The sequence below is a fragment of the Anas platyrhynchos genome, chromosome 6 (genome assembly GCF_047663525.1).
Source record: "Anas platyrhynchos isolate ZD024472 breed Pekin duck chromosome 6, IASCAAS_PekinDuck_T2T, whole genome shotgun sequence".
NCBI lineage: Eukaryota > Metazoa > Chordata > Aves > Anseriformes > Anatidae > Anas > Anas platyrhynchos.
Window position 1 is genome coordinate 2242914 of NC_092592.1, and position 26359 is coordinate 2269272.

At 39.2% G+C, this 26359-nt stretch overlaps 1 protein-coding gene across 1 annotated transcript in view; it reads left to right on the top strand.

Moving 5' to 3' along the window:
- The first annotated feature begins 2826 nt into the window (after nucleotides 1-2826).
- LOC140002815 (uncharacterized) overlaps nucleotides 2827-26359 on the top strand; it is a 35679-nt gene continuing 12146 nt past the window's right edge. Inside the window, 15 exon segments of the mRNA XM_072040208.1 lie at nucleotides 2827-3083; nucleotides 4392-4505; nucleotides 6114-6195; nucleotides 6277-6392; nucleotides 6908-6977; nucleotides 7844-7916; nucleotides 9007-10503; nucleotides 10820-11044; nucleotides 11767-12198; nucleotides 13669-13785; nucleotides 14465-14635; nucleotides 14741-14875; nucleotides 15708-16090; nucleotides 17239-17281; nucleotides 17829-20432. Of these exon segments, the coding sequence (XP_071896309.1) occupies nucleotides 4414-4505; nucleotides 6114-6195; nucleotides 6277-6392; nucleotides 6908-6977; nucleotides 7844-7916; nucleotides 9007-10503; nucleotides 10820-11044; nucleotides 11767-12198; nucleotides 13669-13785; nucleotides 14465-14635; nucleotides 14741-14875; nucleotides 15708-16090; nucleotides 17239-17281; nucleotides 17829-20432 (6040 nt within the window). The 5' untranslated portion in view covers nucleotides 2827-3083; nucleotides 4392-4413.

Below are 26359 nucleotides of genomic sequence, written 5' to 3' on the forward strand. Positions count from 1 at the left end.
CAAGTACTGTTCGTGACAGTGATCTTACACCACCGTGCACCACAATGGACATTTCTGAACTGCGTACTCCTGAAGAATCTGGTATGGTTGTTAATTGGAAAGAAATTATTAAAGTATACTTTGGGGTAGCTGTGTCTGCAACTCACTGATAGTGCATAGCCTAATGCTAGGCAGACTTAGTGTAAAGATAAAGCATCTTGCAACCATTGATTTTTTTTTTTATCATGTATTGGAGGACATTTTCCAGTAGTTCCAGTTATTTTTTTTGGTAGGTGTTATTTTTTTATTCATTCAGTTTTATATCGAACTTCTAAATGCTGAAGTATTGTTTCAGGCAAACCTTGTGTTGAAGCATGGCAATCCTTTAATCAATTGTCAGGGGATACATCTAGATTCAATGACAAAATCTTACGGCAGGGAGTGGTTATGCTGTAGAATTTTGCAAAGATTCTACTTAAGAAAAATGTCAGATTAGGAAGATTTGTGTTAAGATGATCCTTAGCTTTTTTTTTCTGTCTTTTGCATATGACTTTGCATATCAGTCGTGTTCCTGAATAACTCAGAATTCTTTAAATTCTGTTTTACTAAGAATTTAGCAAAAGTGAGCATCTAGTGAATCACCAACCAAAATCAAGAATGAATTATCCAATATTCAGAGTAGTAATACTAATGATTTTTATCAGATTAAATAAAAAATCATCAAGGTTTTTTAGGCTTAATTTTTTTAACGTATGCTGTGCCTTGTAGGAGCTAATTGCCTTCTTGCTAATTACCAAACCAATTGCTGAAACACAGTTTTGGATTTAGCTTGTAGAAAGCTTTGGCTGATTGAATCCATTTTTTACTTAGTTATACAGCGATTGGAATGTTTGGATTTTCTGCTTAGTTTGTTTGCCAAATTAGATAAACCTACTGTTTATTTCAGGAGAGATGATGGTGTCACCATTAAATACTCCAGATTCTTCAGGAGAGATACTGGATTGTCAAGACATCTCAGATTTGATGAGAGAGAAGGAATCTCCAAAGTCTATATTTGAAATAATGTCCTCCAGAATTCCAGAAGGACGAATAGCTATGCTGGAAGAAGATCTTGATGTGGATAGCATGTCACTCCACTGGAGTCACAAAACTCCAGATCAGAAGTTGGAGTCAGTCAACGTTGCATCAGGCATCAAACAGCTATGAAAAACCCCAAAGAAGAAGCCAGAACCTGTAGAGGTCCTGTCGGGCATCAAGCAGCTCATGAAGACCGCCAAGCAGAAGCCAGAGCCTGTAGAGCCTACTGATTTCCTGTCAGGCATCAAGCAGCTCACAAGGGCCCCACAGCAAAAATTGGAACCTACTACAGATGAAAATGCCTTGCAGAAATTGCCGGAGACTCCAGTAGAAAACAAGGAGGTAGTAAAAGATGTGACAAGAGTTAATTTAATCCAGAAAAATCCGAAATTGAAACATCAGCTGGTAGAAGACATGGTTGGAGTCACACATTCTCTGGACACTCTCCCAACAGTTTAATGTCCTTTTTGTGCTGTGGTGCCCAGAACCGCGCACAGTGCTCGAGGTGAGGCCACTCCAGGGCAGAGCAGAACAGGGCAATCATTTCCCTCGACCGACGAGCAATGCCAAGTTTTTGAAGTATTTTTGATTTTGTCCGTAAGAGTAACTTGTTCTCTCTGTCTAATTATTCAGAACTTTTAGGCGTACTTTGTTTCTTTCGTGCTTATTTTAAATACCTCAACTCTGTTTAACTCTGGCAGTAGGTAAAGGTCAGGTTGGCTTTCATTTGTTGTGAAACCACAGCCTGAAAATGAGGTTTCGAGCAGCCAGGCTAACCAATGCCCAAAGAGCAGGAGGAGCATTAAGTCACCTGCATCTCCATCTGCTGCCTGGCCTACCTCTACTCCCTCATTTCTAAGAACTTTCCTGTTCTGTTTCATGGAGGGGAAGAGAGCCGTACTCTCTAATCCCTTTTATAGAAGTCCAAACTCTTTTGTGACTCCCTTAAGCCTCAGAGAGAATCAGCAGAGAGCAAATACATGACTTGCTTTTAAATTGGCTTTATGTACTGCGTGGAGGAGGCTGGAGAATGAAACGTGAGGTAGTTGGGGCCTGCGCTTTGTAACTGCAGGCCACTGGTAAAAATGTGCAAAATGAAGAAAGAATTGAGCATAATAATGGAAGTTATGTGTCATAATGTAGTTAATTTTCATCTGTGCTTAAATGTTTTAAAGAGCATTTTAAAAATAATCTTCTCTATGTCACGAAGGGCTGAGGTGGAGTCCTTCCAGTCTAAAAATGTTTCTGACCCGAGTCTACATTTAAAGGGTTCAAAGGCATCTTCTGCTTGCCTATTTTCAGATCAGGGTTTCTTGTCATTTTTCATACCATATTATCTCATTGACTGGAAGTCAATTTTTGCTTAAATGATAGATATCAAGCGTAGACTTGGCCAAGAATGTGGATGGCCGTGATGTTGGATGTGGTGATGACAATTTTCTCTCGTATCAGCTTTCTACTTTTATGCAGTCAAGGCCTTCTGGTCAAGGCCTGAGTCACCCTGGCTCCTCACCAGTGTTTTTTTTTTTTTTTTTTTTTTAAAATCTTCACATACAGAGCAGCATGGGCTTTGTTTTGAGTTCTTGAGAGTCTCAACTTTAAGCCTTAGTACTCAATTCCTGTCAGGGAATAAATTTTTGTAGGTAACAGCAGGTAACTACTTAGATGACGACAACAGACTTAAAGTGCTGATTTTATTTCCAACACTTTTACTGCTGCTTCCTTCCGCGCTCCCCCTACTGTTACCCCTTCGAAGCGCCCTGTTTTTATGATGAAGAAAACAAAACCAAAACCAATTTGAATTAGGGGAGGAGCGGCTCAGAAGCCAGCCTCGGCTGTCTGCGTTAGTTTAGGAAGCTTTTAGCGAGCTGCTGCCCAACTGGGGCCTCCCGGGCTAAAAGAGTCCGTCCGCCGAGCGGCGCTGGATAGAGCCGAGGGGCCTCGAGGCGGCTCGACCGGGGCTGGGTGTGTGGGGCCGTGTCCCCCCGGGGCGGCTCCGGCAGCTCCCGGTGTCTCCGGTGCCTCAGGTGCCTGGAGCGGCGCGGCGGAGGGATACGAGCGGGCGGAGGCGGCGCTGGCGCGCGCGGCAAGGGCGGGAGGGACGGGAGGGACGGGAGGGGGGCGCCGCGGGGAGCGGCGGCGGCAGCAGGAGGGAGCCGGCACCGCGCTGAGGGGGTGAGCGCCGGGACGGGACGGGGTGAGGGGGGGCGGGGGGCTGCTGGCGTTGGGAATAAGCTTTAAAACCACACGCGGTTATTGCTGGGGGAAGCGGAGTGCCGGGGAGGATGCTGAGAGCGGGCTGGGATCGCTCCGTGGTGCTGCCCTTACGGTGCTTGTGGCGTGGGGGTGCTGGGCTTTAATCCCATGCGCGGGTTATAGGTGTTGTTGTAGGGCCTGCTTTCAAATGAACAACATGTGGCGCTGCACCGTGCACAGGCACACCCAAGGGTTTGCTGGCGGAGGGGCGCTGTCAGTGCTGTCACACGCTGTGTGTGTCTGTGGGAGCCCCTCAGGGAGCCGGCACCGCGGGGCTCCTGCCAGGCCTTTCCCCTTCGGTCCTTCCTTTGCTGACGGGCCAAGGGGTGAGAAATGTCGTGGTTTGGTCAGGTTTGTATTTAACGCAACGCTCGGGACCCTGATCCTGTGGTAATGACGGGTGCTTCAGCCTCCTCCTGGAGGAGGGAGCTCCCTGAGAGCCCAGGGGACGCAGTCGCTTCTGAGACCCAGCCTGCAGCGGGATTTCTGTGAAACCTCTGCGGGTGTGAGAGCTGGCACTGACAGGGAGCTGCAGATAAATAGCTCCAGCCGCAGTCACGGCTTCTCCAGGTTTGCTTCAAAGGCAGCTTTGCTTGAAAGCCAAGTCCGAGAACGTCCCAGTAGATGAGAGGAAGGTAACGCACCAGGTGTAGGTGAGCAGGAGTGACTGCTTGCCTGAAAATAGCTTTAAATCGCTCATGGAATGAACCATTGTATGAGTGGTGCTGCCTCTTTGCAGGCTCTGATGGATACCAAGCAGCTATGGCATACGTCAAAGCGATATTGCTAAGTTTGTGTGAGCACGTGATGACTGCTCTTACCGCTGTTAAAAGCGTTGTTTCCTCCAAACGTGTAGTGCCCGCGCTCCTGTGCACGATTTCAACCAATGCTCGTGGTGGATAGTTCCCAGGTGCAGGGAAACACATGGAAATGGCACTTCGTTCACGTGGCACAGGCACAAGGCTCTTGTGCTGTACTTTAGGAGTGTTTTGAACGGCATTAAAAAAGGGTTACGTTGCTTTACATATTTATGAGAATAAATCATGACTTGGATGAGTAATTTTGACATTCTCACATAGGTAAGACTTCTTATGTTGGAAGATGCCGCTCTTCGGGAAAATAATTGTAATTAAACGCAATGGGACCGATGGAATTCACTTTCCACTCACTGCAAGTTCTTGTTTATTTGGAAGGTGAGAATGTGTCGAGTACTCGGATGCATTGAAATAACATTAATGATAGTTCCTGCAGACAGAATCTTTTTAATATTTACTTGCAAGTAAGAACTGTTTGTATTTGTGAATGCTGTTCAAGGTAGGAAAAGTGGTATTGGACTCACATTACTTGAGCGGAACTTACTGTTTGTCATCGCTTTTTGACCTTTCCTTGTTTAAAAAAAAGTTCTTTTTTTTTCCCCAAAGTTTCTGTCAAAGAGATCCGCTAGAGCTATGAGATTGCAAGTAATCTACATGTGACGTGTGTCCAATTAGCAAGTGGTGGCACTCTTATCTGCGGGCAGGTCCTAGAGAACCAACCAGTGCAGAAGGGAAAGTGGCTTGCATTCAACTGTGCTCATACCAGTGCTCTTTTGCATTTATTTTTATTTTTTTATTTTTTTTTTAATTATTTTTTTGGTTCTCCAAGGCCTCAGTAATGAAATGCACGAGCTAGTATCAAGAATTGATAAATGTTTTTACTTCTCTTGAACTGGGTTTGCTCAGCACTTCTCTGATTGATTGATTAATATCTTAACTAATTATCCAGTCCTGCATCAGATCCCGTAGTGCCAGTCTGTGGGAAGCACTGCAGTGTCAATAATACTCTTCTTTGGCTTCAGCAGAGCTGCCCAGGCAGATGATAATCAGTTTTAATGTCTTTTTAGGCTTGTCATGAACAGATTTTTGATTATTTTACCTTTTTTCCAGTATGGATTCTCTGGCATTACAGAAACATAAGCTCCTGATATTTTTTTGTCACAGTTGAAAGCCTTAGGTGGTTCATTTCTTCCCGTTCATTGCCTAATGTCCTGCATTTTTTTTCAGACTTAATTGTCTTCAGGATCTCAACTCTTTTAGCCAATTAAGGTGAATGAGTTCAACGCTCCCTGGTGGGTTAGGCAGGGCAAGCCTGCATTCTAACAATTTTGGCCACTAATGGTAATCTGCGGCTTCACACTGGAGCCAGTCCTATAATAATTGGCTTTACTGGCGGATGAAAAGGCTGCTTCTCAGCCACTCAGACACTGTTTTTTTTGATCTCTGTATTGTTAGCACTAGGACAGATTTTGGACAGAGTGTATTTTGCTGATAACGTGACTTAGAATCCAAGCTTTAGACTCCGCGTTTCTCTTTCGATCCTTTTTACTGCAGTGCTGTTTTTTCCACCACTTTTCATCACAGAAATTAGCACCAAGTACAGCATTCCCCCTGTTTCTTACCTGGAGAACTTAGTGACTGCTCTCTTGCCTTAGGTCTGTTGGCATGTATTAAATGTATATGTCCAGAGAAAAGTGGTGGAATTTAAACTGCTGATCACATTCACTTTTTTCTTTGGTGGAGAAAAGGTTTCCCTGTGGTAGCAATAACTTTCTGGCTTTTTCCTAGTGTTCCAAACTCTTTTGGTGCGATAGACATCACGTTAAGTATTTCATTCAATGTATTTTCTTGTCCCTTTGTTCTTCTGTGTACAGTCATCCAAATTATTAGCTGAAATTTGGGATGTCAAAGCACCAAATTCTACAGCAGTGAGATTTTTTGTCCTCTCTGCATGTCTGTAAACTCCAATTATATTTTCACCTCTAGGAGAACAGAATGTGACATGCGCATCCAGTTGCCTCAGGTCTCAAAAGAACATTGTAAAATTGAAGTAAATGAAAACGAGGAGGTAAGATATGCATATTTTAATGACATTTGTATTGCATTGTTGCATCTCATCGGGCTACTGAAATTTTTGTTTTATTTCTAGGCAATCTTGACAAATTTAAGTACAGTAAATCCTACGCAGCTGAACGGTAGCTGTTTTCAGCAACCTGTACCTCTGAAGCACGGAGATGTGTTAGCTATTATTGATCGTTCTTTCAGGTAAGTGCCAGTGACAAACTGTCTCTGACAGACAATGCCTTGATCCTAGAACATGTTCTGCAGCCAAACAGTGTGGGGAACTCTGTGGACGGTCTCTACCTGCCGGATGAAGATACAGGAGATAGCAGTAGATGAATGGGAAAACCTAAAACATCATTTTACCATTTTCAGAAAGATAATTTAGTTTATTTTGTATCTCTTTACAATGTCTTATAGAGCTTCTCCAGAAGGCAAGACGGCTTAAAGATTTTTTTTATTACTTTTATATATTATATTAAGCTAAATCAATAAAGATAAAATTGTCTGGAGAGATCATTTTGATTTTGTTTCAAGGACAAACACATTTCTAGGAGAAGAGAATATTTTGATGTAGTGAAAGTACTTTAAAGCAATATGTTGGTATTGCTGGGAGTGGGACAACTCTTTCTAGGTCATTTATCTTAATAATGCGAATTTAGTTATCAGCTATTTAACCAAAAAAATGCTTGTTTTTACTTTTAAAATATTTCATCCAGGTTTGAATATCCTCTCCAATCAACTCCAAGAAAAAGGCGTTCCAGATCTCCAAAAGATGAAACGCGGCAGGTAAATTTGTGGTGACAGGCTTACTTCTAAATACATTGGTATCAGTATTGATAAGGATGAATTCTATTTCCCTGTTTTGTTGTGGGTTTTGTCTGCTTTTTTTTAAATGAGGAATATTTTTTCAATCGTAGGCTAGCTTTCCGTTTGAAAATGCAAATGAACTCATATCTTTTTTAAACTCAATATATTATTTTTAGAGTTATCAGTTTCTGTTAATAGATCTATTACTCATCTATTAAGATTATAGGCAACCTATTGAAACGAATCCTTATCTTTTTTGAGGAGAGGATAGGATGCAGGAAACAAAGTATTAACATTGGATATACTTGTACTTTTAAATGGGGATGTTTGCCCTAGAACCTGAGCATTTTTTTCCTCCAAAAGTATGTTGTTTTATGGGCTAGTAAATTGTTGGAATTTATAAATATCAAACTAAGTTTATCTTTTAATAATTGATTTGCACTTGTTTCTTTTTTTAATTCCCAACAATGTTTTAACCCTTCAAGGGGATATTGCTACTTAGCGAGTACTGTGGCTATTGAAGATTTTTGTACGTTCTGTTTCTCTTATTTAAATAAAATTCTTCCACTAGGTCTGGTACAAAAGTGAGCTTAGAATGTGCTTGTACATGTTCATATGCTACAGCTGCTTTTAGAGCTAATAATAATAAAACAAGACTTGAGCTCTTGCTGTGTAGAGTATCGGTTAGTGTTCTTAAGTGGTGAAATACTCGGTTTTAATTTGAGTGCTTTTAAACCTGTTCAGTATGCAATGCTTACACATTTATAAATCTAGCGTTTTCCAATGTTCAGTAGAAAGCTAAATAAATATTTGTTGCTCTGCTGTAACGTTGTACAAATTTACAGGTTCTTCATGTTCAGCAGGTGGCAGAAGTGGAGTTATTACATAAGCAAACTTCAGGATCTAAAAGATCTTCAGGTTGGTACCTGTATTATAGGGGGTTTGTGTTCATCTTCCTCCTTAATTTTAATTCTTAGCATATGGAGGAAAAACAAGGTTGAAAAGAGCAAAATAAATATATTTAAAGATTTTTCAAACTGAGCACAGTACACATTCCTGTGTCAGTGTACTACTGCATTGTACTTAAATGCTGTGATTTACCCATGCCAGGGGAAAACACATTGTTGCATTCTGACAAACGGGCAGTAACACTTTTTGAGAAACAGTATTGAACGTTTTGCTGAAACCCCAAAAGATCACGTTTAAAGATCTCCTTCCTAACCCCCATCTCCTTTTCCAAAAGTTGATCAGTGTGCTTTTTCCTTGTCTGTTAGTCTCTCCATCTTTACATGTATTTCCCGTTGCATCTAAGAGAAGTGGACATGTCAGCATTTGTTTTAGTAGATGTTCATGCTGGTATATGGCAGTGTTGAGACTGTGGATGTGTAAATGTTCACAAGGGCTCAGCTTCTTGTGGTTTCGAAAGGCAACTTCTTGGATGAACCCTGCTAGCTGACTGCTCTCTGCGTGGAAAATGTGAAGTGAAGCATGTTACTTCAGGCCTCCAGCATGCGTGCGGTCACTTGCTCTGTCTCATTTGGGAAGTGCTAGCTCTGTTTTATTGTCTTGCTTTACCCTAGAGAAGCATTGGTACAGTTAGAACAATACAGCACCTGGGTAAATGCAAGACAGGAAACTGACTGAATTGTGGTAAGCCGATCTCAGTGATTGTTTAGTTCTGTGTTCACAGATTTGTCTTGTGGCAGCCGTGAAAGATAGGTATATAAGCCACCGAAGAAAAACAGCAGCATGAAATACAAATTGCCTTATCTGAATGTGGGATAAGGTCCAGATTGCAACTTAAAATTTATTAAACATTTCACAACTAATGTTTTTATTATGAGAGAATTGTTATTGTAAACAGAGCTTTGTGTACAGTCCCATATCCTGGAGCCTGGTTGCTAGCCTTGGTAGAGGAAAGGAGGGAATTCTCATCTGTATTTAAGGAACTTTACTTATGTTTCTGCTTTTTTTACATAACTTTGTTTTTGCTTTGCTTACGCTGTAGATCATTCTGAGTGCAAAGAACAAAATGCTGATGAAAATAAACAAAGTACAGAGGAAAATATGTCCAAAGCCTTACCAGTTAAGCTACAAACACCTAAATCTTCATATAAGATAAAACAATCTACTAGAAAGCAAACTGAAATGTCTCCCTTTAGTAAACTCTATGAAACGCTGAAACATGAGATTAAAGTGAAAAAAACTCTGCAAGGAGGAAATGTACCTGAAAAAGCTGGAAAAGAAGGTGGTAAGGGTGCCCTGCAGGAACCAAGTGCTCAAATCGCATCAAGTTGTGATCATGTAAGCCCTACTGAAGAAAAAGAAATTGGCATAAGTGAAAATAATGAAGAATATAAAATGAAACAAGAAGTAATTAGTTCAGAACTTAATCAAATCTCAATGGTAGGAAGTGCTACCAAGAAATGTTTTACCAGAAGTCCGCGAACTTCTGTTTCAAAGGAGATGACAAAAAGTATTCTCAGGAGAAGTAACTTGCAAGATCATAAGGAAGAAAGTACACCAGGTAAATCTAAAGGCACTGAAGTTCCAGCCAAAACACCCAAACCCAGTAAGGAGAATGACAGAAATGCAGCATGTCTGCTGCAGCCATGCTCCATAGAACGCTTGGGTTATGCAGATGAGGTGAAAATCTACAACTCTGCAATAACAGCAGAGAAAATAGCGCAGACAACAAACATGACAAACGTTTCTGAAGTAGACAAACATGTTATGTCTACACCAACCCCCAGAAGGAAGAGTCCTCGATCTTGTTTCATGTCACCTACCAACGAAGCTACTGGGGTGGATTCTGTAAATATTGGTACTCCGACAGCTCGAGGAGATGTGTTGTTGGAACACAAATCTTTTTCAGAAATTTCAGCTGAAATTCAAAGGGAAGATTCAGTGTGCAGAAATGATAGCCTCCAACAACAGCCTTTGGCAGAAAATAAATGCATAAACCAGAGACGAAACAGTAAACAACATACACCAAGAAAATCGGGGAAAGTAGAAGTGCTGAAAGAAATCTGTGATCAGACAAATGTAGATTCAAAAAAGAGAGATTCTGAGTCTCCTGCTTCTAATTCCAAGAGTCCCAGAAGAAATGTCAGACAAAGTAAAGAATTTGTAAACAAAAGCATCCATTCAGAGACACCAACTTCAGGAGAGATAACATCAGAACTGGCATCTCCTGCTAGTCAGAAATCTGGCTCTGGAAGAAAAAGGGGTAGGCCGAGAACCTCTGAACTGTGAACTGAGAAAGCACTGGAGACAAATGCAGTTGAAGAACACGACAATAAGACTGTAGACAGACAGGACAGTGGAACTCAACAAGATCTGGCCACCAATGGGTGTAATCAGAAATCAGATTTGGAAGATACTTGTGTTCTAAGACCTCGGAGATCATCATCAAAAAGGTCTTTGGGAAGTGCTAGTGTACTGGAAGACAATGAGGCTGTTGCAGAAATGAATGTTTCTGACCTGTTGGCTGAAGAAGAATCAGGTAAATAGATTTCGCGCCTTGTTGGCACTTAATTGGAGAAAATCTCTTAATTTTCGTGAGAATTTTTCCATTTAAATATATAATTAATTGCTGATACGTTGGTTCTGTAACATCATGTTTTTATATATATGACCCTAAAAATAACCAGTAATTTCTATAAAATTTTCTCCAATTGAATGTAAATGAGTTACTTTCTAATATGATTCTGCCTTTAAAATGCCCAAGTAAGCCTTGTTTCCTGTGCTGGTTAAAATGGTGACTTCCTGGATTCTTTGATTTGTGGAGATATATTCAATTATTGCTATTTTTTGTTTAGGTAACACAAAAAGAGTGTCTCAGAAGAGGAAGAGCGGTGATCTGTTACCTCAGCCTTTAGGCAAGCGAAAAAGATTGTCTTTTGGTGGTCATCTAAGTCCGGAACTCTTTGACAAAAGTTTGCCTCCCAACTCACCCCTTAAACGAGGTGCGATTCCTGCAAGGCTGAGCTTACTGTTTGGAGGCTCCCCACGCGCAGTGCTGAAAAAGGCTCAGGGGCTGAAGCACTTTGCAGTCCAGGTAAATAAATGCTGAGGCTAATCGAGTCGCTAAGCTAAGTGATACGAACAGAACTTGTAAATTCAAAGACTTCTAAAAATGAATTCAAAATGAATAATAAAGATGTATGTTAGGAAGTGGACATATTGACTGGGAATTATAATGGTATTTTTTAATCAGCGTTTTTAAACTTTTTCCTCCAAAGGAGGATGTGCAGCTTATTGTTCGTCTACCTCTCTTTATCCAGGGGGTGTGCTTTATTTCATCACACGTTTTTGCTTGTTCTCATGCATGTTTTGGAGTATGTTTGTGTGCTTGTGCTTAACAGCAGAATCTACTGGCACCAGTTAATCATAAATAGCAGAAAAGAGACGCAATCTAGAAAGAGTAGTTTGTTGCCAGACTATGCAAGCTATGGCCGTGTGGCTTGGCCAGAAGTCTGAAAACATTCAGCTGCTGATTTAAGCTAGTGAAAGCCTGTAGTGCACTTTATGGGAATAAGACTGTTTTGAATAAACTAGAGTAACAAAGTTAATTTGTTCAGTTGGATTTGCACAGGCCATTGGAGGCTTTTGAAATTTAAAAGTTGTTGCCAATTTGCTTTCTTCTTAGAGAGTAACATCTAAGACTTTTTCAACTGATCTGATGCTATTTTATACTATTGCATTTACTTTCAGAGATAGAAAAGAACACTTGTAGTTTAGCTTTGCACAGTAATTTTTTGTTATTTTTTTTTCTACCAAGAACTTTCTGTATGTTTGCAAAAAGAAAAAATGTCACCAGAAAAATTGCCAGCCCAGACGCCCCCAGCTGCCTCTTCCCCTGACTCTGGAAAAGCAACACCGCAGCTTCCTACAGGCTCTCCAGCACCTTACACAAAAGGGCGTTTCTCTGTTTCGCACATCACAACACCATCACCAATTGCAGAAGAGCAGAACGGTGTTGCAAAAGATATGAATACAGGGGAGAAAAATGGTGCCCTAGAGAAAACACCTAAATCTAATGGTGTTAGCCAAGATGATAAAACCTCAATGGCAACACCTAACAACTTAACAAGAAGTTCACGACGTAGTATGAAGACTCCCATGAAGAGGAGGAGTGGTGCTGTAGCAGTTATCAGTTCAAAAAGAAGAAGCGGTGCCTCTACTGCCAACTTACTAGGTTTGTTTCAGCAGTTAATTTTAATATGATTTCTACTGCTTTAAAAAACAGCTACAAAACTGAAGTAGTCCTATTATTAGTTTTATTCTGAGACCACCAAATGATCGGTGTATATTCTGATGGTTTGTGGGATTTTTTTTTTTTTGAATCATCTGAGAATTGCAAAATTTTATGTTCTCACACTTATCCATCGCTTTAGCAACTAGATTTATAACAAGGTATTTAGAACGCAAATCCTAATACTCAGAAACTGAAAAATGGTAGAATTAAGGTTCTGTTTGTTAGGTTAATTGCGGTATTGATCCTCCAAGTCCCTCAATTTGGAGTAGTATGTAACTGATACAATTTCAGTTCAATAATTTTTGTTGGTGAAAACATGCATTTTACCTGTATTCAGCTTAGTTTCTTTATGCCTTTTTCCCTAGCCAGTTCACACACTGTCAGTTGTAGACTGGACTGCCTGTAACTGTTGGGTGTATGGCAGACATCATGGATGATAACCATTGAGACACAAATATTTTAATTGTTGAACATTCAAATTCAAATGTTGGTCAAAATAGTTTTGATACCACTGGAAAAATTGAGAGGGAATCTGGTTCTTGAAAATTTAATCTTTATGAAAACACTTAAAGAAGAGATGTCTTTAATTTATGAAAACAAATTATATCAATTTGACTCTTTCAAATTTAAAATTTCCCATCAATATCAACATTCATCTGGCAATTTATTATTCTTTGCTATCTTCGTTTTTTGTAGAATCATTTTAAAGTTGTGAATAACATGCTGTGTGCAGTGTCTGTGTGCAGTGTCTCAGTGATAGTCCTATTATATGGTGAGATAAAATCACAGGCCTTCCTGGTTAATCCTGGATATGTTTCACTTAAAAAAAAACAAAAAACAAACAAACAAACAAAAAAAACAAAAAAGCAAAAAAAAACAAAAAAAAAACAAAAAAAAAAAACAAAAAAAACATTTTTTTGCTGTTAAACCTTACATTTTGTTAAGGAAAAATTCAGGTACAATAAAGTGCAAGACTGAAAGGCTTATGGCAAATTTGTAATGAGGAAAATATTTCACAGAATCGCAGAATATCCTGAATTGGAAGGAACCCACAATGATCATCAAGTTTAACTCCTGGGTCCTTAAATGACCGCCCAGAAAATCAGACCACATGTCTGAGAGCACTGTCCAAATGCTTTTTGAACTCCAGCAGAGAGTGAGGACAGAGTGAGGTCAGCACTTAGCACAGATTCTGGAACTGTATGACGCTTTTTGTTGTAGAAACGTACTGGATGCTTGGACACTTGTACTGGATGCTTGGACGCTCGTACTGGATGCTTGGACACTCGTTAAGATTCAGCTTGAAATTGTGATTTCTGACTACAGCAAATCCTTTGGAATCATAAATAGCTGTGAAGTCCTGTTTACACAGCTGCCAGTTAAGGTTATTGTGTCTGTTTTGCTTCGTAGTTGCGAAATCTTGGGCAGAAGTGGTAAAATTGGGTGTTGCAAGACCACAGGCAAAGGCCGTTAAAAAACGTGCCCCAAAACGAAGACCAATGAAGAAGACAACACAGTCACCAAAGGTATTTGTTTTACTTCTTTTTAAGGTTTGGGGGTTTGCTTAACCTTGAAACAGCTTGTTGGCATTTAACTGCAGAAGCTGGAAGTTTGAGATTTTGGCAAGATGTTAAATGGGTATTGGTGTCTTTCTCACAGCGTGTAAATCTACTTGAATTTACTGAAATGTATTAATTCAAAACATCTTAAGAATGTATCTAAATAACTAATTGTGTTGGGTGGATGGAGTAAGTATTTGTCCCTTGTCTGTAGTTGAAGCTGTAGTGCTGTTTGAAAGAGGTTCTGTTCCGGTTTAACCACTTTACGTGGTGGTGAGGTTGGTCGTTGGATGATGGTGAAGGTCTTTCCCAACCTAAAGGATTCTATGCAGGTGGAAAGGAGTAAGACTGAAAGACTCTCAGGATAATCCCTGAGCGTTTCTGAAAGCTAAGAAAACTTGTCTCAGATGCTCATTGAGCGTAGTCACTCAAATCTTAAACGAATATATGAGCTGCATTTCACAACGAATCAGCCCTTTAAAGTAGCTGCAATTTAACCACTTCTGTATGCCCAGCAGTCTGTATTAGCTAAACACGACCAATAAATTTGTGGAATCTCTTGAGTGATTCTGGCTAGGTTTTAAATAAAAGGGATCTTTGTGTCCTAATTTTTATTTATTTATTTATTTATTTATTTCCTTTTTTTCCTCCAGAAAGAAAAATAAAAGGTCATTTTAGCACAGGTCATGCAGAATCTCCTGCTACAGTAGTTGTAGGCAGAGCGCACTCTACCACTGGTAGAATAGCTGGACAGGTCCTTAAAGTGGTGAAAAATCCAATCTTGAAACAAAACTTGAATATGGATGAAAGCTTCACAGGTACGTTGTGAGATTTTTAAAACCTGTTACTGGTTCTGCCAACTGTGCACTTTTTTTTTTTTTTTTTCCGAAACAAGTGCTCATTTTTCTGAATATAATTTATAGGGCTGGCTGAGATGTTTAACACTCCAGAAAATACAAGTGGAAAAACATCACCTTCAAGCACTGTTCGTGACAGTGATCTTACACCACCGTGCACGACAATGGACACTTCTGAACTGCGTACTCCTGAAGAATCTGGTATGGTTGTTAATTGGAAAGAAATTATTAAAGTATACTTTGGGGTAGCTGTGTCTGCAACTCACTGATAGTGCATAGCCTAATGCTAGGCAGACTTAGTGTAGAGATAAAGCATCTTGCAACCATTGATTTTTTTTTTATCATGTATTGGAGGACATTTTCCAGTAGTTCCAGTTATTTTTTTTGGTAGGTGTTATTTTTTTATTCATTCAGTTTTATATCGAACTTCTAAATGCTGAAGTATTGTTTCAGGCAAACCTTGTGTTGAAGCATGGCAATCCTTTAATCAATTGTCAGGGGATACATCTAGATTCAATGACAAAATCTTACGGCAGGGAGTGGTTATGCTGTAGAATTTTGCAAAGATTCTACTTAAGAAAAATGTCAGATTAGGAAGATTTGTGTTAAGATGATCCTTAGCTTTTTTTTTTCTGTCTTTTGCATATCAGTCGTGTTCCTGAATAACTCAGAATTCTTTAAATTCTGTTTTACTAAGAATTTAGCAAAAGTGAGCATCTAGTGAATCACCAACAAAAATCAAGAATGAATTATCCAATATTCAGAGTAGTAATACTAATGATTTTTATCAGATTAAATAAAAAATCATCAAGGTTTTTTAGGCTTAATTTTTTTAACGTATGCTGTGCCTTGTAGGAGCTAATTGCCTTCTTGCTAATTACCAAACCAATTGCTGAAACACAGTTTTGGATTTAGCTTGTAGAAAGCTTTGGCTGATTGAATCCATTTTTTACTTAGTTATACAGCGATTGGAATGTTTGGATTTTCTGCTTAGTTTGTTTGCCAAATTAGATAAACCTACTGTTTATTTCAGGAGAGATGATGGTGTCACCATTAAATACTCCAGATTCTTCAGGAGAGATACTGGATTGTCATGACATCTCAGATTTGATGAGAGAGGAGGAATCTCCAAAGTCTATATTTGAAATAATGTACTCCAGAATTCCAGAAGGAATAGCTATGCTGGAAGAAGATCTTGATGTGGACAGCGTATCATTAAGTGCAGAGAAACAAGCCTCTCAGGTGAAATTGGAAAGTAAAAGGAAAACACCAGATGAGAAGTTGGAGTCAGTCAACGTTGGATCAGCCATCAAGCAGCCATTAAAAACCCCAGAGAAGAAGCCAGGACTTGTAGAGGTCCTGTCGGGCATCAAGCAGCTTATGAAGACTGCCAAGCAGAAGTCAGAGGAAACAAAGGTAAAATATTTTCTTTAGCTTTTGGAAAGAGTTTATTTAAGCTTGGAGCCTGTGGTTGAAGTGAACTCTTAGGCCATCTAATAAGACATGTTTTATATCATTGTATTTTCATTAAAATATCTCATGCACAAGACCTGTGGCTGACAAAATACCTTCTGGAAGAGCACCTGATGTTTATTTGAAAACAGTGAAGTTGACAACCTGTGTTTTCCTTGGTAGCTTTGTCCAGGTGTGAATGGGTAAAAACCAGAAGATGCAGCTGAGTACAAATTTGAAGGAGCACTTTTTTTCTAGTCATTTGTTTCTGTTATGTTTAAAGCACCCTTAAATTACTTACAGACTACAATGGAGTTCTTTCTGTGCCTTCCTTTTCATAAGTGGGATATATGCATGTTTGTTTTTTTTTTGTACAGCTTCTTCATAGCTTGTAGATTAAATTCAAAACACTTTTTTACTTTAAACATCCAAGAGCACTGAGCTTTTGCCAAAATTTGGTGTTACCACGTAGTCAGTTGATTGCTCTTCATGCCCATAAGGCTTTCATTCACTGCTTGCTGAATGGACACCAATTCTACTCTGTTTGCTTGTATTAGGATGTACTTTGTTTAGAGGAACCCTACCTAAATGGCTGCTGAGGCTGCTCTGGGTTACCATTTTGACCTTACAATTCGCACCTTCATCACTCTTGTCATTGGTGTATTTTATTAGCCTCGATTTTTGTTGACTCCCAGATCCATAGATTAAAATGAGTATTGCTGGTCTGTGTAGAACTACAATAAAACACTTCAAAACATTCAAATGACTTAGATTCAATAACCCTCTTTTTCTAATCTTACTAGACAATGTTCAGCCCGTTTACTGAATGCTTTTTAAAACTCTACTGTGTTGTCTTTCACTGTAAAAACTGCTACACTAGCTCAGATAACAAGTATTAAGTTCAATTTTGTGGTAGTACCAAATATATGATGCAGTTAGCAAACGAAGTTGGCTTCATTTTCTCATAAAGTATTTGGCAGGACTTTTTTCAACTGTTTCACTCCCAATTTTCTATTAGTTAACTATTTCTTGTCCTGTCAGACACACACAAAAGTATTGATTATTGCTTATTTCCTTAGGTCAGGTCAGAAAATGTTATGGATCCTAAGCAGGAAGATGCTGTAACTGCTTGTACTAATGGCAGTCGTGAGTATGGTAAGTACAAACACTTTTATTTTAACTAGAGTAATAATGAATATGCAGGACTGTGTGTGTTGTTAGGAAGTTTCAACGTGTTGTAAAAATTCCAAATTATATAGTATGGAAGGAGCAAATATCTCAGGGAATTTGAGCAGTAATCTGTAACACAAACCAGTGTTGGCATTCTATTGGTGTTTAAAAAATGGTGTAGTAGTTTGATGTAATAACGGTGGCATCTCCAAACATACCAGTGTAAAAAACAAACAAACAAAAAATCACCTGTTGCTAAGGTATCCACTTAAAATCACCTTTATTTGCAAAGACTTTCAAAATATATCTTAAAGCTTGAGTGCTACCTGTCAAATAAAACAAATAACTCTGTGTACTAAACTGGGTTTTATTCTAGGAGTCTGTTTAAATCCCTGTTACTTTTTAAAATAAAATATGATTCATTAGAGCAAGACCGCTTTACTGGGAAAATGAAAACTCAAGAGATACTTTGATCGGGCATAGTAATGTGTAACTTTTGATTGTGCTCTTTTCTATATGACAAACTTTGTAGGGGGGAATAAAACTGTTTTAGAAGACAAAGGAAATACTTCACAAGATAAAGATTCTCAACAAAAGTTGTCAACTAGTGAAGACCACTCTACCCAGAGACTAACAAGGGGCAGACCAAGGAAGACTGTACATCCACCTTCAACAAAGCAGTGTGAAAAGGATTTAAATTCAAAAGAATTGCAAGGTCTGGAGAAAAAGAGCATCCAAGAAGAGATGGGAGAGATCAGTACTTCAACTTCAGTAGCTAAAAATACAGGAAGAGGAAGGAGAACAAATCTTTGCATGGAAAAAGAAATTGTTTCAAAGCATCCTGTTGAGAAAACAGTTGAAACCGTTTCACTTGTGGAAACGCAGGTTGATACTCGAAGACCAAGAAGAGGTAAAACTAAGGAACCTAAGGAGTTAAAACATCCTAGTGAGGATCTTGAGTCTTCTGAAAAAGATTCTTCAGTGCTACAAAAAGATCCTGCAAATAGGAAACAGGCTTTGCAGGAGTATGATATCAGTAGCACATCTGTAACTGAAGATGATCAAAGCAGAAAGACAGAAGGCGTATCTAGTAGCACTCAGGATGAAAATCACCAACTGCAAACAGATTTAAAAAAATCTGAAAACGCATCTGACAAAGGTAGTGTAGAAGACAGAGAAGAAATTCTTCTATTGCATCAGAAGAGGTCTAGAGGAATGAAAAAAATAGAAAACACAGAAGCACTGCTTCCACCCAAAAGACAAAGAAGAGCTAGGAATGAACAGGTTGAACAAGCTCCTTCAGAGGAACTTCATGGGACGACAAGGAAACTTCGTAAACACCAATCAGCAAAATTACTACAAGGTGATGAGCAGACTTCTGAGACTGCCCCCACAGAAGCATCTGGAAACAGAACTGAACTTGAAGTAAAGGTAACAGAAAAAAGAGGTAAGTCTTCAAGAAATGCTAGAAAACAACCAACAGAAGTAAAACCAGACATGTGCGGGATGGCACTTGAAAATACACAGAATGTTCAGAAAGCCAAGGAGACTTCAAATGAAACCATTACGGAAACAAAATCACCCACCAAAAATGAGAGGAAAGTATCTCTGGGAGATGAAGCGGAAAATGCTCAGGAAAATACTACAAAGGCATCTCAAAGATTAAAGTCAGAATCACCTTCTGGAGAGACAGATAAAATGCCAGTAACTGTTCTCAACTTGGAATTCAAACAAGAAGCAAACAGAACTAGAAGCAGGAGAGGGAAAAAAGACTCTTCAGAGAAGAAGGCTGATGAATTTGCCCAGGATGTAAACAGCCTAGATCTTATGCTTAAATGTAAGTCAGAAACAGAGGAATCTTCTCCCAAAGAGTCTTCAGCCTCTAGTTGTGTCAAGCAGGCACACCAAGTAATGAAAGACCAGAACAACACAGCTGACACATTGGTAACTGCTCTAAACAGTGATGGCATTGCTCATAGACATCAAAAGCAGACAAGAAATGAGCAGGAAGCACATGAACCAAAGCAAACTGAAATCCTGCAAGAGAATCGAACACAGGCAAAAGCAAATGCATCAGCAAGGGACAAAAGAAAAGAGATTGATCTAGCAGCAGAGGCAAAAAGTTCAGCTTCTCTCCGGAGAAAACGTGGCTTGTCAGAAACTGATGACAAAGAGGAGAGTACTAATGAAGAACAAAACGTGCTTTTGGAATCGGTGTCCTGTGCAAAAGCAAAGCCATTAGGAAGGGGCAGAAGGAAAGAAACTCCTCCAGTGTCACACACAACTAATTCCATTTCTCTTAGAAGAAAACGTGGTTTGCCAGCAGATAATGGTAAAGAAGAGGCTCTTAAAGATCAAAATGTTCCGTTAGGAGCAGTTGTTTCAAGTCTAAAAGATCAACCAAAAAGAGGCAGAAGGAATGAAGCTGCCATATTATTAGAAGCCACAAGTTCTACTCCTGCTCGGGGAAAACGTAACTTATCAAAAGAAAGTAGCAGAAATAATAATCATAGGAAAGCTAAACAAATGATTTCTGAAAAACCCTCTTCCGAAGAAAAAATTGACCTTTCAAAAGGGTACTCAGGGAAAAAGTGTAGTATCACTTCACTGGCTGTTAGTTCTAGTTCACTTCAAGGTTTGCCAGAAGATGGTAAGAATGAAACTCCCAAAGAGCAACAGGGTATACTTTTGGAAGTAACCCAATCAGGAAAAGAAAATCCATCGAAAGCAGGCAGAAGGAAAATAGTTCCTTCCAAATCTGAAGAAACTAGTTCAACCTTTCTCAGGGAAAAGCTTGTCTTGCCTGAAGACAGAGGTCAAAACGGAATCCTTAAGGAAGGTGAAGGTACAGCTCTGGAAAATAACTCATCCCAGGAAAAACAAAGGCAACTGAGAAATAAGAGGAAAAATGTACAATTCAAACCAGAGGCAGCTACTTCTCTTCGTGACAATGGCAACTTGCCTGAAAACGGCAACATTTCGGAAATGCAGTGTTTGATACCCACTGGTTCTGAAGAAAGTAATCAGTCTGGAAAAGGAAAAGAGGTTAACCCTACCCAACAGACAACTTCCACTTCTCGCAGAAGAAAATGTCTGTTGCCAGCAGATGATGTACCACCTAAAAAATCAAAATCAGGTGAGGAAAAAAAAATATTTCTATTTTCTACATATAGCTAAGTCTAGAATTTTGTACAGGTTATTACTGTTGGCTGCCATAGTCTAATGTAAATAGAGAGTGGGTCTTTAATGTAGCAAAGAGAGGTAAGTAAAGAAGGGGCTAGGTTATCCTGTACAAACCAGATGTTTCTCCAAAGCAGAATGGATTGATTGTATGGCATCTGACAGCTGTATTCCTCTTCTGCTGAGTTATTCAAATGCTCTCATGCTCTTCTGCTGTCTCAATCCGTAACTTGCAGGTTAAATAACAGCAATTAACTAACTTACAGGTGGTTATGAGCATAGCATGATAATTACATTTGTAGCACCCATTGTCTGTGCTTGTTTTCTCCTAAATACCATCTAAGCTCCTGCTTTTGTATGTCCAGGTTTTGGGTAGCTTGTACAACTTATCCGTGCTGTAATGAAGTTGGTGCTAGAAGGACTTGGAGCTGTATTTGAGCTCAAATGACAGCAGAAGTTCCACATGTCTCTCACTTTTCCTGTTTTTCAGTTTTATTTTCCCCAAGCCAATAGAGCTCTAGCTTCAGACACTTGAAATATTCCCTAAACCTTTCAGCTGGATGTGATAAAATTTTAAAGATACCACGTTGTAATAAGAAATTATCGTCAAATAAATATAATAAAATGGAAGTAATGAATCTTTACAGATGCACAAAGAATTTTCTGGCAGGTTATGTGCATTAATCCTATTGTGATTTGGCCATGCTCTCGTTTCATTTCTCTTCATCTCTTTATCTGTTACGTGTGCTTATCCAAACGTAACACGTACATCTATTGTGGCAGGTTCCCCTCTTGGTTTATTGACTTCACACTTCTGCTAGTTTTCACTTCTTGACACTGCTACATGCACCTCCCAAAGGACTGATCTCTCCCAGTGCTTTTCTACCGGTCTGAATAGTTTCTTTTGGGGGGAGGTCCTTTTTCCCCACATGGATTTTAGTGGTGGTGCTTGGGTCGATGCTCATCTCTTGGAGCAGCTTCACTGGTCTGTGCCATGTGGATTCTTCCAGAAGCGTCCAGTGTGTTTGTTACAACTACAAGCCTGACTTTGCAGTTCTAGCTGGACAATAAATTAGTTGCTGTACATTCATTTTTGCTGTTTTTTTCTTCAGTGTTAGATATGTTTTAGTTTTACATATCAGTAGAAGAATTTTTAGCTAAAATAATAGCTAATTGGTTTTGGTGCTCTCATTAATGTTAACCTACTTTCAGAAATAGCTGTATGTCCTTGGGGACCTATTTTAAAGGATATTGGATGTGCAGAAGTGTGGGTTTTGTAACTGGTTTGTTGAACTCATAGATGTAAGCTTTGGAACGTAGTCATTAGGGACATCTCCCTTCAAAAACAATGGAACTGAAGATTGACTTTCTATAAAATGCTTGATTTATGATATAAATTTCCATTTAATATTTCTGTCTACGAATAGAGAATGATGAAAACGGATCACCCAAAAAAGGGAAAAGAAACAAAACTGAAGAAAAACTTGAAGGCAATGTGAAGACAACTCAGACTGCTGGAGGGACGAACAGGACAACAAGATCAAGCACAAGAGCAAGTGCAAGAACAAGAAAATAGTCTTAACAGTTAAAGAGCCAGTTTTTAGAATGATTCTGTAAATGACATTGGAATTTTTAATGTGACTTGACTTACACTCAGATTTTAAGTTCAGATTTTGTAAAGCTATCGCTGATGATATTATCTAAGTACTTTTCTTAATATGTTTACAGATATGATGCCGCCTGTTTTAGTAGATACATATAGTGGTTCCTATACCATGCGATGCTTGTGCAGAATGGCAGGTAGAAAAATAAATCTTTTATGCTCGTATTTATCCCCTTTTTTATGGTAATGAGTACAGTAGCCAGGAAGCCATGTTACTTTACTGCCAGTGTAATTGTAAGCTATTTTCTGCTTAAATTTTATGTGCTTAAGTCTTATTTTTTCATTAAAGTTCTGTAAATATTCTTCTAAAAACTATAGATTTATTAGTAGAACTACTATGAATGAAAATGCTATTTAAAAAAAAAAAAAAAATTACTGAGAAGTACGGGTTTGTAAGCCGTTAAATTTGTAAACAATTTAGGACTTAAGTGTTTTGTGTTCTTAGGAATAATTAAAGATGTAATTACTACTGTCCTCTTACAACCATATTTAATTTTTTTAGCCAAATGCCATAATTTTTGGAAGTGTAATGTGGGTGCCTCTGAAATTCAGGCAATTCTCTTGTAAACATGGCCACGCTGTGCAGTGCTTGTAAAGGGAGGTGAGCACTGGGAAGAGGAGCAGTGAGCGTATGAGGTTGCGATGTTGCCCTTTTCAGAGCTGCAGCTGATGTGGAGTACTGAATGTGGTTTGGAGAATATTTTCTAGAGGTCAGTGTCTGCGGCCTGTGGATAATGTTGGCGTGCACACATCTCAAAGGGTGGTAGCTTTCTGTTCCTCTATGAAATGCAAAAAAAAAAAAAAAAAAAAAAAAAAAAAAAAATTCAGCTCAGGTATCTATGCATTTTTAAAACCCCAGTTAAGAACCTACATTTTCATATAGTCTAGGAGGAGTAATAGATTTCTATGGAAGGACAGATAGAGTTTATTTTCTGATGTTTTTCTTAGGGCTTCTTTTGGAGAAGATGAATGGCCCTTTGGGCAAGTTCTGATTGGTGAAATCCGTGTTTTCAAAGTGTTACCACAAGAGGAGTGAGGGGTTGCTTCCACCAGCTTAGGTTGCAGCCTCTGAAATGAGAGGAGTATCTTCACCCAAAATGTTTAGTTGGGTCTGTGGTGCAGGATTTATGATCATCCCAAATTCCAGGACATGTAGCTTCATGCTTCTTGTCTCAGCAACAACTCAAGCAGTAGGTCTAGACTAGTGACCTTGGAGTTTTACAGAATTTTACCGATTTTACTGGATCTATATGAAGTCCTTGCATGTTGAACAACTCCAGTTTCCTTGCACTCATTTTCTCCTGCTCTGTTTGTGACTCAGTCTCCTTAACTGCAACAGGGAGACTTCACAAAGCCATCTTCACGAACCTAATCCTGTGTCGGCCCCTACTGGCTGCTGCTTAGAAGTATCCCTTTTGGTTGGTTTGGTTGTTTTCCAAAGAAACCTGGTGATAGCCACCAACAGATTCAGAAGAGAAACAGGACAAAGCAGCTTGGCATTTGTAACCCCTTGAAGGTGATGTGCTTGGGATCAATTTGTCATTTGGCTTAGTAGCTTTCCCTATGCAATGTGGGTAGAAAGAGGAAATAACAGCAGCGCTTTGACCTCTGGAAGCTCATGATATAAGTACCCTTCTAGGTCAGCTTCACAGCCTTGCTGTCTTCCGTGTTCCAACCTGTATTTTTTGTTCTTGCAGTTATGTAAGAGAAGCAAGTGCCTCTAAGTTGCTCTTTCTCTGTCATTTCAGTCTTTAATATCATCCCATAATTATTCAAGGCAGTAATTTCTAACAAATCAAAGTCCTAAGGCACACCCCAATTTTTATTTTTTATTTTATTTTTTTTTTTCAGAATGAGAACAGGGCTGAACTCTTGTGCTGTGAGAAAATGCTCCATTTTAATTGCATTACACACAGCCTTAATGATAAGGGATCATTCCATCTTCCCTAATTTAGCTAGTACGTGTTCGATAGTGAGGCGGCCTCCATACCAGAGGAGATGAAAGCCTTGGGCAGAGGCACGGAGTTGTGAGGGTAGAGGAAGAACACTTGCCAAGTTTCCATCACTGCATTGAAGGAGCTGCCTTGTTTTCCATTCAGTAGCTGCAACTAGGATATAAGAGGGCATCTTGGCCTCTGTGCCAAGCTGTGCAAAGTGAAGAGCTCGTCAGCGAGATGAGCAAAGGGGCATTTTGTTTGGGTTTGTTGAGTGTCACAGGTTGTGCAAACAAGACATTCACCACACAAAAGCTGTTCTGCATAAATGTTACTCTTGACTCATTGGATAAAACCTAATTAAGGCTTTCCTAACAGGGCAATATTCTTTTTTTTTCCAAACAAAGTTCTTGAAAGAAGCAGGAGGGGGGATTCTCGGCTCCTTTTCACAAACCACTTCAAAAGAACTGAGAGAACACCCTTAACTAGATAGCGCCGCTAGGAGCAAATCATTTTTCATAGCACCTGGCACACTGCGTTAGGGTATCACACATCCCACCACTTCAGCTGTGGTCAGCACGTGTCTGCTGATGAGCAGGGGCTAACGAAGCGTGCCAGAAGCTGGGCTGTGACTGCTTAACCCCACTGCCACACAGGGCCTGAGCTTGCTCCCCATGCAGCCACTCGGGCTTATTAATTGGGGCTGCGATCCACAGGAAAGTAACTGCTCTGTGGTTGTTTTCTGTAGAGCAGCTAATGCTCAGACTAAGTAAATTGACTTGAAATATCTAATTAATAAGTAAATAATAGTCCATAAAGAGCAGCTGACTCTGTCTGCTGAGATACTACAGAAATGGGGCCTCGCTTAGCAAAAGAGGTCCTAATGGCCTTTTGGGGCAGTGCAAGAAATTCCCTTCTAAAGATGATTGTTAGTTTTGTCCTTGCTTTTATTCTAAAAACCAGTCTCGTCCTAACTGACACCAGCAGAAAGAGTCCACACTCTTGTTTTAAGACAGTATCTGTGACTTTCATGCAGCAGAATTGGTAATTCTACAGGTCACGTTAAAGGTTTTATACAGGATTTTAAACTCAAGTACTTGGTGTCTCTGATTTGTTTTGAAGTCTGTCTCTTCAAAACTAGTAAACTGATATACATGTATATATATGTATATCATATATATATATATGTATATACATGTATTTTAACAAGTTTTAAAGATCAGCAGCCTATGCACATCATTTCGGGGAGCAATGGTAACAGTGGTTTGAAGTAAATTATGAGTCTGTTTAACACAGAATGGGAAAAAATAACCTACTTTAGTTGTAGAATCTCAGAGGAAAGCAAAGTCCTACCAACACACCTACAGTGAGAACAATCTCCAGTGAACCATACGTATGCAAACGTTATAGCCTTATTGAGAAATAGAGCTGAACACAGGCATATTTTCTGATTCTAATTAATATATATATTTTTGTCTCCAGTGATTCTGTCTGACATCTCATTTTTTGTTTGCTCCTAGTTTGTGACTTTCTATGTATATGTAAAGTATGCATATAAAGTTATCAAAGTTATACACTTATATATATTTTTCAGAGCTGAGTTACCAATTTCTGAACATACTAAATGCATAATTAATACTTGGTATACATTTGATATCTCTGTGGCAGTGAACTAATTTATTTTCTACTTTTATATTACTATTTAGTACAAGCTAAACATGAGTAAAGAATGGTATCCATCCCTAGGCATGTTGACCAGATCTGTACCATTACAGTAGTTCAGGGGGACAGAAGGTGGTCAACCTTCATCTCGTGAGACTCACAGCCCCACAAGGAAAAATGTGTCATAGGATTATTTTCTGTAACATAGTACGCATAAATATCTTGCAATTTGCTCTCAAGTATAGCTAGGAGTCTCAAGTTAACTATTTTCTCAAAAATTTTGATGGCAAATATAAATGTGCGGTTGTCATCCCATGTCTTGTGTCATTGGTCATCTCCTGAGTGTACACCGACACTCAGCTCCTTCCAGGAATCTTCACCGACTTTGATACTGCCAAATCAATAGCCTTTAGGTTATAAACTCTACAAGAAGCCAGGTATTTTTGCCTAAATTGAATGCCTAACTTGAAAGAGCCCTTCAGAGCTGCAACACAGCTGAAAATAATTCCCAAACTGCCCTACTTCGATTTCATTCTGCTTCATTTAATGTGTTTCTGGAAGGTGGTGGTGTCCTTAAAGAATGCAAATTGCAATTCTTTTATTACACGAAAATATCTTCTAAAA